The following is a 13,454-nucleotide window of genomic DNA, read 5'->3' on the forward strand; positions in this document are numbered from 1 at the left end:
GCGAACGAAAATTACTTTGGAAAAGAGTATGCGGGTGCAGGTCGCCGTAAATCACGCGAAAATTTCGTGGAAAAGCAGAGAATGGCGCACGTGTGTATCTTGTATGTACGCCGTGCATTTATCTCCGTACAAGTATATACGTGTATTCATGGGATTTCCTAAAATTTTCAAAAAACCGCTAAACTGAAATATTACACACACGCGTTAGTGAATATATGTGTATAAAATTAAGTATATCGGACTTGGATTTCTATCTTTGAATTTGATTAGCTAAAAATATTCATGAATTTTGCAACGATATCTTGCCTCGTAATATCGCTTCCGCATGTTGCAGTTGCATAATCTGCAGTTGCGTAATCTTAGAGTTTGAGAAAATTTTACGAGTGCAGATAAAATATTTAATGTTTAATAACAATCGTAAAAAAATAAAATTATTATTTCCATCACGGCAAAGAATCTTTCTTTATACACTTTTTATGTTTCTCTTTATTTAATCTATTCGATTAAAATTTTCAATTGCAATTTTTTTGATTTTATTCAAAATGTCTATTTATTATTCTATCCTTCAGTCTCTTTTTTAACAAAAAGTTGAGAAAGTTTCTTATATTGGCTACCCAAGCATTTTTTCCCGCGAAAAGTGGGGCGAGAAGGATTGGGGTAAATGCTGGTTTGCATCTTGTAACGAAGCGTTGATTTATAAGAAAGGCGAGAGAAGAAAGGAGGGAAGAATAAACAGGATGAAACTACGCTGCTCGATACAGTAGTTTCCAGAGCTCTTGCCAGTTCAGCAGGCTTTCGCGATTGTGCTCGCTGAAATAAAACACGTCTTCCCCTCATCCCTTTATCCCCTCGCCGTCATCTTTCCTCGTTTTCTTCCAGCCGATGGAAGCAGCGTCGTGACTAAAGGGTACAGACAAACCCTTTCGTAGCTCAAAAAAAAAAAAAAAAAGAAGAGAAAACAAAGGGAAAGTCGGAAATTAAAGAAAAGTCGAATTAAACGAAACTGAGAAGCGAAAAGCGCTTGGGAAAGGTCTAAGAAAAATTTATGAAATAAAATGACAGGAACGATAAGAATTCTTTCTCATGCTCTTTACAAACTAGAGGAGAAAGAACTATGAAAGCTTTTTTACTTAAAGTTGATACACATTTTTCTTCTGAAGTATTGTATTTTTTATGTATTCGTAAAAAAGAACCGTGTTAAAAAATCTAACTGTTAAAAAACTTGTGTCTGTGTATAGATAGATTAAATTTAAAATCGTATAGTTACATCGTGAGAGAGATATATCGAGCTATATTTAAAATTATTAATTTAATAATTAAATAATTTATAGTTAATTTTTTATACATATGCGGAGAAATATTAAGAAAATCAGATCAAAGTCCGGATATAAAAGACCAGATTCGGTTCTCCTTTCTTTTCGCTTTCCGCAGATTGCGCCATCATAAACACCGACGAGATGCATTTTGATCGAAATTCACTTTACCTTCCATCGCGTCAAAGCCGATTGCAATTTCGTATCTGTCGACGTCGTTTTCACGTAAGATTGCGGCTACCATTCGCATTTGCGAGCGAATTATTACCTCGAGGGCATGCTAAAAACATCTTTTCGCATCGCATAACGTTTATCGATTTTATGAAACTGCTTAGCGATAGCGAACACGTACTTTACTACCCTAAATCTTGCATGAGGCATCACGGTAAGAATTTTCATATATATATATATATATATATATATATATATATATATATATATATATATATACATTTGCAATTTATTAATAAATAAATGCGAACATTTTTGAAATAGATAATCAAATTTCAAAAGATGTATTCTACTCATCGTAAAAATGAAAGAAAAATTCCCTTTTTTCATATCCGTGTACGACTTCTTTTTATCCTAATTACGAATAGAAATGTACTTTAAAGTTTGATCTATTTCAGAAATATTTCTTAATAATTTAAAATATGCTATAGAATTAAAAAAACATTGTTCTTCTACAAAGTGTGTACCGATACGGATATAGTAAAGATTGCTATTTACCGGTAGGCGGGACAAAGGCGAAGAGAACCTTCCAGAAGATGGTGAGCGAATGCATGAGATAATCCATCGCCGATGGTGAAGAGGTCTGACCACCCTCTTCGTCTTCATCGCCCCCACTGACGGTAAGCGCTTCCGTAAATTGTTCCTTCCAAGAGCTTGTGCCTGAAAATGTATTTTAGAATTCGTATATCAGAAAAAGAAGGAAAGAAAGAGAAAGATGATGATAATTAAATAATTATTAATTCTCTTAATATTTTTAAGATCTTAGATTTATAACAATTTTATAAAAAGATTAATTAATTCTTGAAATAATGAAACAATATTTGGAAAATTACAAAACATTAAACAATATATTGGAAAATTATTTAGTAATATTATAAAAACTTCTGTTTATTATTTTGCAAAAATCAGCAGAAAAAATCTTTTTTTTTTTTTCCCTCCTCTCAGAAAAGACTACCGATAAAATGTGTGAACTAATTTTATATATATCAAACCTATGAGTATATGGAATGAGTGAATGAAGCGTTTTATCGAGGGCAACAGTCGAAAATGCTTTGAGCGATTCCACTTTACAAAGTGAACGAAGGCGGAAGAAAGGAAAACCGAACAGAGAAAAGCGCACTATCTATGTATGAATAATTATTTATTGATATTTACATTTGCATTTATTCGAATGTTGAGAGATTTGGACACATGACAAGTGTTGAAATTTCTCGTGTCTATTCTATATTTTAATTATTATTCTTTTCTTTGTATATTTTACCAATATTTGTAATTTTGTCGTAAAATTACGATAAAAGCTCTCGAAATTGTTTCGCTGACGGCAAATCAATTTCTACATAATATGGAAAGCTATTTTTTTAAATAGCTATTATTGTGTAGCGCGACACAATTATTTACGAGGAAAAAGATGTAATAAAAACGATTCGAAGAGAGAAAAAGGGAGATATTTAAAAAATCTTGATATAAAACGTTGTCACCGTATTCTGCACGGGCGATTTCTCGATTCGGAGTTCTCGTCGAAGAGAAGCTTTCCGGAGAGGAAGTCTTCAAGGAACGAAAAGCACATGGAACAGTTTCCTAGCATGAGGAAAAGGAAGGCCTCCAAAATAGCGCGAGAGAAGGAAACGAACAAAGCAGACTTCTTGGTGAAACTGATAGCTGCAAAGAGAGATTCGTGTTTTCTATTGTCTTTCGTGTTGGGAATCGATAACGAAAGTGAATCCGGCACAGAATGTCATTTTCGAGGCTTCCATTGGAAATTTACGGTATTCATAGTACGAGAGGCGACAATGGCGTTGTTCGCGAGGGATTTTATTTCGTGTTCTTGATCGCGGAAATTATTAAAATTATAATTATTTCAATTCTAATGGTTTCACAATCTATAAATCAATTAATAATTTATCGCTTTCTCTAAAGCACGACGTGCGTCGCTGAAAAGAACGATTGTATGATATGTTCGAACTCACGTTTACAATTAATATTAAATTTTTACGTTACCGCGTCAACTTGTGCGCGTTCGGCGCGACGCAGAATGGAAAAAGAATTGCATGGAATATGAAGTAATGCGAAAAGTGAAGTACGACGGAACATGAAACGGCCGCATAGCAAGGGCGCGGCAACAAAAGGGGATGGCGCGGAGGATGCAGCAAATGCAGAAACGTGAGAATCGTGCACATGGCGTCCGGGGAGTCTTGAATTTCACGAGCCGCCCCCCCCCCTCTGCATAATACGCCGCATTCCTCGGGGTTGCATTTCTGAAGAGCTCCAATCTAGATGTTCGCGAATCCCGCGATGCGCATTTTATCCTCCATTGGGTAGGGTTAGGTTAAGCTTAGATGCTTCTGTACTCCGTTCAATAATAAATTTATGACAGTTGGTGAGAAAAAAGAGAGAGAGAGAGAGAGACAAAATCCTTCGGAGACGTGAAAGATTTCGTGCGTTTTATATAACTATAAACTATAATCTTCTCTTGTAAACGCGAGAACGTTACAAGTTAAAAGAATTCTTCCTACGGGAGTGGAGGGCAGAAATATTAAAAAAAGGGGACGCTTAAAAATTAAAATTACAGACTTTTGTTCATTTCTTTGATAAATAAAATTCATAACGTTGCAAGATAAAATTTCTTTATCATGCGATATTACAAAAATGAGATAAGCTTTGCATCTAACAATTTCAACCTTTAAATCTGATTCTTTCGAATTATAACAGATTTTTTTCTTTTATTCTCTCTCTCTTTCTCTCTCTCTCTCTCTCTCTCTCTCTCTCTCTCTCTCTCTCTAAATAAGTAGCTAATGCTCTCAGTGTCTACGGAATCTTCGTATCTTATACCGGTATCTTGTCCCTCGAGAAAAAGGTTTAAGATGAAAACTCACCGAGTATTATGGAGGCGTTTGCTCGCTGAACGAGCTTATCCACTGTATTCTTGAACTCTTTGGACTCTTTGATCCTGATCTGAGCCCGGGATACCTCGCCCAGCCGCGGTCTGCCCAGCAACGCCATTTTCTCCTCCTCCGTTCTCTCCTCCGGTTGCTTCATCTCGGCCGCCGCCGCGATTCCTGCCTCCGCTGAAACCAGAAAATCGCGTCTTGCTGCTTCAATGACGTTAGCACATGTTTCGCGGCAACGTGAGTAGAGAGCCGGCTTATGATCAGACAGGAAAAGCGCACAAATCAGTTTCTATTATTCTTAAAGAATTTCGCGTCGTAAAGTAAATAAGGGATAGATCGTGGATTTTTTTATTTTTTTTTATTTTTGTAAATTCGATAGAAAAGTTTTTATATTTAAATATTTAGAGAAATATTACTAGTTAAATTGGACTATTAGAAATAAAATAAATTTTTATTACAAGTTATATAGAAATAAACATTTAACATCTTTCAAGAATATTTTACTTTTTACGTTTATGTTTTTTAATAATATATATACATAATTTTATGAGAGACACGTATCAACAAAAGCTTAACAAAATTTATGATACCTATTCATGTTTAAAGACGATGAAGATTGATCCTATGAAAACATTATTAGATAATGATTGATTGATTGATTGATTGATATCTTTGTACGTGTAAATCCGTGTAAATAGGCTTTAAGGGCGATAAACGCGACAAACAGTTCGCATTCTCGCATGGACGCGGCTTTATTATCGATTGATCTCATGAATTATAGTCGCGCGCCACTCTTAGGCTAATTCTGTGCACTCGTGTCTGACCACACGTCGACTCGCACCACTTGCACCGACGCTTTTCTACTAGCGCGCAGTGTGAAAAAATAAGTCGATACATGGGAGAACAAGAAAATATCCTACGCACGTGTCCATATATAAATATAGGTACAAATATTTTTTGTATATATTAATTTCATCATTATTGCATAATTTCGACGAAAAAAAAAAACAACTAGTTTTCCTCAAGCAAAATATTATCTAATATTTATAAACATCAAAAAAATTTTAGCATATAAAACAATATACTAAATTCTTAAATGTCACTTATTTATTATAAATTTATGCAAAAAAAAAATAAAATAAAATAAATTCGCTACGCTGCCGATACATAAATAATACTCAGCGGTCGCATTTATCTCCGCCATCGAGGGATGATCGATATTTTGCGACGGGGTATTTCGACCAATGACGAATGACGCACTCATTGTTGTTGTCTCCTGTCCACACCCGTGATAGTACTTCATCATAAGAAAAAGAAAAAAAAAATAAATCCGCAGATATAGATCCGGACGTTTCGAAATAAAAAAAAATAGCCAGGAGGTAGAGAAAAAAGAATAGACATAAAGAATATTATTATCATATAGGATCGTATAGTTTTTATTATAATTCACTCTCTCTCAAAAAATTCTATCACATTCAATATATGTTATATTTATCGATGAATAATCATATATATTCAATCCTATAAAAATTACTTTCAAAAAGCAATTTATAGATTAGTTTTTATTTTTGCACCTTTCGGCGAGAAAATTTTCCGTTTTCTTCTTTCGAGATAATTCTCGCTATTTTCTCGCTGGTAAATCGAAGACAATATTAAGTATATAATATTGTGATTTATGACTTACTTCATACCTGAACTGTCGGCTTACAATTCTTATTCTAGTTTTGTTTACCCCGGATCCTTGATAATATATATATGATTATCGAATTCCAGTCTCCTTGTTCTTAATAAATCGCTGATAAACTAACGGTTCATTCCTTCACTTTTGTTTTCCCACTGACTTACCATAATGTCACATTGATATAAATCAAAAATTTATGTATATGTATGTGTATTTAAATATCAAATTTAATTCAACTTCGGTTAATAATATATGTATGTTGAAAAAAAAAAAAAATAACGTAAGTTTTAAATAAATAATAACTAAATAAAATATATATATATATAATATTAAATAACGTATTAAAAATTCAAAAATTTATATTAAGATATTAAAAAAAGTTCTTATTTTAAATTAAAATAAAAAAGGGATTAAAATATACTGTTATTTAATGAATATAAGTTTTCAGGATAATCATTATTTATCCATCAAATTCGAGTTTTAAGAAATATATACGATGCTACGTTTGTCAAAATTCGTTTTTGTCAAGATCTTGCGGGATTACGCTGTCATTTTTCAGTCGGTTTTACGTCGAATCCTCATCCTTGAAAATATCCCTTCGTGGGCAGACATAAGTTTGTTTACGTTGCCTTTCGCCGTGTTCTCGTGTTACCTTCTAAAAGCTTCTTATCCCACTGAAAGCTCATATCTCGACTGAAGCTCAGTTTAGTTGGCTTTCCGCGTCGGCGAATTCAATTTTGCTCGATTTTTCCTGGACTTGAAATCGATTTTGTCGTATCACTATCCTCCGTTGTCTCTTGTCAACGCAATTATAATATCAAACACCATAATAGAGATACTGCGTTTTATAATAACCGTAAAAAAATTTTTAACTGTCCGCCGAGATTTCAAGTAAAAAAAGTATCAAACTTATTATACGTACGTAATAATATTTTGCATTAAAAAAAAATTATTTTTTACATTACGCAATAAATAATATTACAATGGATTTTATTAATTGTATAATATTATTAAATATGAAATATGACATATAATAAACAAAAATCATATAAATATGACATATAATAAATATGACATATAATAAAGAAATATGACATATAATAAACATAAATTTGTATAATAATCAAAAAGTCATATAATAATAATGTATTTTATATTTGAAGTTCGATTATCACATTTTCAACAAACACTCGGTAGCTCGATCTGACACAGATGTAACAATATAGTGTGTAACGATAATAATGAAAATTCTTTGATATCGTATTTCTTAACTCTGTGTGAAATTTATCAGATTTTAATATACATAAAGGATATCAAGAATAACTTATATATGTATAAAAAATATTCAATATTTTTCTAGCCATGTTTGCTCGAAGGAAGCGTTTCATCGAACTCGGAGCTCATTAAGAATGCGCGTTCGTACGAAAGAAATGAGAGAATATGATTTATCAGTGGAGAGTTTAGGAAGGGGAGGGGCGAACGGGGGTGGGAAGGTTAAGATATTAGTAACGGCGAGTCATTTCTGACCTAAACGGGGATAAAATCGATAAACGATCCTGGCCGATGAACGCCAGATGCAGCTAGGGCGCAGATTTATCACCTTTGAAATCCATCTTTTATCGGTAAAGCCGGTGGGTATAAACTCGGAAAATTCGCCCCAGAAGTTATCCTGCGTTTTGCGAGAACTTCTGCCGGCGCTTTACCCCGGCATCGCTACGCTTTTCTCGATTGAATATAATGGTGCATCGCGATGTGTTCTTGCTGACTGGATCGAACATACGTCAGAGTTTATATAATATATGTATCTTGGCACCTCTGGTATAAAATTTCTTTATTTATTTAATAATGCTTTGTGCTTCTACGCGCCTGCAAAAGCTTGCGAAGATGATAGAAAGATCTTCTCTCTCTCTCTCTAAATATTTTTAAAACTTTATGAATATCGATTATTCAGAATGGATCTTCCATCTGTTTTTTTTTTTTTTAATTACAATATTTTTCTATTAAAAGATTAAACATAAGATAAATAAAATATTTTTATCAAATTATTTATTAAATTACGAAGCATAGTAAAAATTACATTTGTTTCACACTGTATGCAGTAACTTTTTTTTTTATTTTGAGCACTTCGGATTACTTTTATTCAAGTCGTTTGGACTGAATAATCTTTTAGTAAGAGAAAATCTATATGTACACATCATGTAGAATTATTCTATCTTCCTATATTGGATTTTACTGCAATCGGAAAATTTCTAGCAGAACTGGGACACGGTGATTGAATACGAGCGGCGATAACTAATATGACTATGGCGCGTTTCCATCAAAATACTTTAGACTCAATTGGTACCGGTAAGTCGGAAATACATCGGTGTCGTAAAACCGCTTCCGTAACCTACGAACGGTAGTGGAATTTTTACGAGCGACCCTCGATCAAGACGTGATCGAGAGATTATCGAGAAATATAAGAAATTTCGTGGGGAAGGGTAGGAAAGACCGGAGATTTTCAGTATAGACGATCAGTATTAAAGGATCATCTCCCGATTTCCGAAGAATCTCCGTAATTAGAGCAAAAAATACTTAATTTAAAAGAATTTAATTTCTTTTTTATAAAAGTAAGAGAGAGAAAACTTCTATAAATTTATTGATTTAATATGGTTTTATAATTTTAAAAAATTATATTAATTATATATATAATAAAAAAAAAAAAATTAGAATATTACATTGCTGTATCGAAAAGAGGAGAAAGAGAGGAAAATTTGGGAAACTTGTAGAATGTAATCTTTAACCGGGTAACGTTCGGCACGTATGTAGGTTGATGTAGCGGTTGAAATTACTCCTGGTACTGCCAGAGAGCAAGAGTAAAGTGGATCGGCTGGGGCTGGAATGGATGGGGTTAGGAATGAGAGTGGTTAATGCTAGAGCGGACTTATCATGGATCACCCCCGGACAGCTGCTGCAACCGAGGAATGAGAATTGGTTCGGAATTGGGGAAATTTTAAGATGAAAAAATCCGCGAACACAAAGGGTGGGACAAAATTATAATTTTGATCTGTTTAATGAATTATACGCCAACATAAAGTATTAACGAAATATTTTTAAAAACCCATTAAAAAAATTAGCTTCGATAAATCATTAAAAAAAAAAAAAAAAAAAAAAAGTTCTCTGAAGAGCCATTTCTCTTTTACCGCACGCTTACGACACAGAACTTTGATCGAAACATAGTTTGTACTTTGAAGATTCGCAAGAGATTACGCTCTTAAAAATTCTTCAAGTAAAATGGTTGAAACTTCGTTAATTATTGGGGAGCATAAGTATAGTATGTCCAAGATATCCTAGAACCGCTTTCTAAAGTGCACTTTTCCTGTCAAGTTTGCAACTTGTTACAATTTTTAAACTACTTTCCGCGAGTATATATTCATTATCATTATTTACATACAGGTGCATCATTTCATCATTAATCAATTACAGCTAATTAATTATTCTCAATTGTTGGCTTATTAATTTTATCGATTATCCCCTTTATAGTTTATTATTCTCTAGCTATAGCGTGTAAAAAGAATTCGAGTTTTCAAATAATTAAATAGGCAATAAAATTTTTAACTATTTCGAGAGAGACAAATATATTATTTTAATAAGAGAGTTGAAAATTATTAGAATAATTCATTTTCCTTTCTTTAGCTTTACCTTGTCAAATGTTTTACTGTGTTATTTACTTTTGTTTCATTATATTTCTCTTATCATATTGATTCTTTAAGACGCGCACAAGAACACGTCACTTATTTACAAATACTTTATTGACCTGTTCGCCTGCGAAGTTCGCTCGACTTTAGCCCGGGAATCCATTTTTAGAAGCAATGTATGGCGCCTCGCAGCCAACGTAACTTATCGTCGCGGCGGCAAAGTTACTTCTAAGTGGTAAATTAGCTGCCTTGTCTAAAATTCTCGAGGTCGATCAGTGGAGAAACTCCTGCGAATGACCAATTAAAACGAGTATGTGCTTAGAGTAAACTTGGCTAAAGAGTCTCCTTGTTACTTACGTTGTCGCTGTCATTGCCAAGACTCATATCCTTTAATAATTTATTCGAATATCGAGGATGTAAAAGACACAAGTGTCATGATATTAAAAGTTACATGTAATGATACTTTGGTCATCTGTTCTTTATATTGTTCAAGTATAGCCGGATTTTCCCGGATTACTAACTATACTATAAGATTCTTTCCAACTTACAATTATAGTGCGGTGAAGGAAGAAATGATACAGTTGCTCCTTTTGTGTTCGACAAGATCGATATTTCTTATCCAAAACAAGACTTGTTACAGATATCAAAGTCCAAAAGCAAAATGAAACTCTCCCGGAGCGATGTCAAAGTTGACGTAACGAGATGAGAAAGTTTCGAATATAAACATAGTACAAAACTTCCGTGATCTGCGGCGAGATTGATTGATTCCTTAATTAAAACCAAACAGCCGCGGGTTAATTAGCTACCGCGTGAAAAAGTGACGAATCGCCGAGACTTTTGCTCTTTTCTGTTTCTTTAGGATAAAAATGTATGTGTAATGAAGTGTGAGATTGTACGAAGTCAAGAATTATATAAACAGAGAACAAGGGGAAATTTATCTTGTCAGCTAAATAATTCTTTTATCGTTTCGTATACTTTTTTTTTTCACGCTCGCGCGATTCTCAAGGGATCAATGAAACAACGCTGTTACCATCTCGATCGAGTTTTCGAAATATAATCGATTCTTCGTGATTTTAATCTAAACTACATTCGTCAGGGGATGAAAATGTTAATAGGGTGAGAAAGTTTCATCAACGAGCCCCGGGTTGTTTCCCCTAAGCGAGAAAATTTTCATCTATCTCGAGCGCCACCGAAGCGCTTTTACGACATTTCGTATGCAATTCGCACGATTTGATATTAATTTTCATTTTCCGCTTCGTATTTACTTGTCGCCATTTTCATCGCAAACTAACAAATCCTCTAATCAACTTAATTTTGTACAATAACGGCGTTAATTATTTTATTTGGAATATAAATTTAGACATCTCTATGCATAGAAAATTGTATTCATTTTATTTATATTATTTTCCTCTTAATTAGGACTTGCTAGAATTTTAGTTCAGAGTTTAGATTTTTATTTACATATAATATATACACACATATAACTTTCTTAAGATATATTAATATTTAAAATATTATTGACGGAATATTTTTGTCATATTTATAGACTTCTGTTTAGGAGAGATCTTAATTAGATTTTAGCTTAGATGTTACGTGGATATATAATACATAAAAATTTTTTGACAGCTGTTTTATGATCATTCGTGAAGAGAGAATGCGTCTCTTTCTTCTTCTCCTCCCCTTTTGCTCCTCAAGAGAGAGACGGATACGCCGCATTTAGTGCCGACATAAAGATCACCCGACCGAAATCGCTTCTGTCCCGGTGTTTCCTACGGAAAGCTTGATATATAGCCCTGGCCAGATCGTGCCCCAACTGTCCCCCTCTTTTCCTCCTACATCCTTAGTCACTCCGTATCTACTTTGGCTGGTCTCGCTTTGCTCAGACCAAATACTATAAACACTGGCGGTTCCTATTTGGACGGTTGAATAATGAGGCCCCAAATTCCTATGCGAGAATTGCAGAGCCGTTGAATTAGTCGAGAATTCTGCGACCGAGATTAATCTTTAACTTAATAATGTAGAGTGTACAAAGAGACAATGATTAATTTGAGCGATCAAACAAGCACGAGTAAGAAAAGCAAATTTATTATATATAATAATAATTACTAATTACGTAATATCTAGATTTATTGTTATCTAATATATATATATATATATAATCAGTATTATTTTTTATTATAATATAGAGTATGATAATTTAATTGTATTCTATACGTTGAAAGGGCAATCGTAATTTTTTTAACAATTTAAATAATAGAATATAATACATAAAAAATACATAAGCTGTTTGTGCGTGTTACTATTTTTTTTCTTAATTTTTATCTAAGTTTTGATTATTTATATTCTATCGTGTATGTTGATTATGTCGCAACATTTTATGGCGCGAAATCACGATCGACAATTCTTCGTAAATTGCAGATTCACTGTCGTCATCATGAGATGGGCATTTACTAATAGCGTCACTACGCGTGATATTTAGAGCATAGTATAAACACAGTTATTAATAACCCGCTATTATTTCATTACCAGCGGAATCTTATGTTACGCTCGACCTGGCACGAACAATTTACACCTACGCCGTAAAAAAAAAAAAAAACCTCTGAATGAAGACGAATATAGAACCGGCCAGTGACAAACGTGCCATTTCCATCGCATAGAGAGGATGCCACTTAAAAAATTTATCGTAAAAATTATTAATCCTTTTTAAATTATTGAAAAGTATTAAAATTATGTCTGAAAATTATGAAACATTATCACGAAAATTCGAGAGAATGATAAAAATCTATCGCGAAAATCATGACCCAAAAATTATTAAAAAATCGTGAAACAATTTTATCACGATGTATAGTTTTTATCTATTAATTGTTAAAATTAATTTATCTTATAGAGTAACTTAATCCATTTTTTATCCAGAGATAAAGAAAGACGATGTGATTAAAAAAATTTAAAATTGTGCTTTGACAGAGTGGATTATGTTTCGGCTTCAAAAGATCTATTTCTTCGGTGCTTATCTAAGTTCGTTAGCGCAAATGACGTCGTCAATCGCGGATGAGAAAATATTTCATCATGATCGAGGTTATTTCCGTCTTCTTATCAATGTCTGCTACAAGTCGGAAAATGAGACTGATTTCTGTCTGGTACATTGACCTTGTCTCACTCTTGTTTATGCAACTTTATCATTTCTTTTTAAATATATATATCTCTCGGATATACATAAAAGTGATATTAATGAATATCATATTTATAATAAGAATCACGAATACGAATGACAAATGTTGATTGCGAAATGGATAAAAGTTATAAGTGTGTTTAATAAAATGATAATTGAAAATTATGAATAAATTATGAAGGGTTTATCGTGAAGAAAAATTATGAAACTTCATCATAAAAATTATGAATGAAAATCAGGTAACATTAAATTTTCCTATAGCTTGTTATCTCACTCGTTAATTGATTTATATTAGTTGCATAATATGTATACAAGCACCTTATAATATAAACGATAAGTGTGTGAAAACCGACTTAACTCCGAGACATAAATAAATACATGTGATTTAATTTATCATGAGTATCATAAAGAAATAAACGACCACCGTACTTGTATCTGTCATCACTTATTGATCATATGTATACGCTCTTTTGCATTCCTAAGGATACTTTACTT

General features: G+C 33.0%; 1 protein-coding gene across 1 annotated transcript in view; it reads right to left on the reverse strand.

The window, feature by feature from the left end:
- Positions 1 to 13,454, reverse strand: part of Calx (sodium/calcium exchanger Calx) — a 54,674-nt gene that overhangs the window by 11,407 nt on the left and 29,813 nt on the right. Inside the window, 2 exon segments of the mRNA XM_070292720.1 lie at positions 2,043 to 2,204; positions 4,418 to 4,609. Of these exon segments, the coding sequence (XP_070148821.1) occupies positions 2,043 to 2,204; positions 4,418 to 4,609 (354 nt within the window).

This window comes from Polyergus mexicanus, unplaced genomic scaffold (assembly GCF_030449975.1).
Source record: "Polyergus mexicanus isolate NDT 795.1 unplaced genomic scaffold, iyPolMexi1.0 SCAF_3, whole genome shotgun sequence".
Lineage (NCBI taxonomy): Eukaryota > Metazoa > Arthropoda > Insecta > Hymenoptera > Formicidae > Polyergus > Polyergus mexicanus.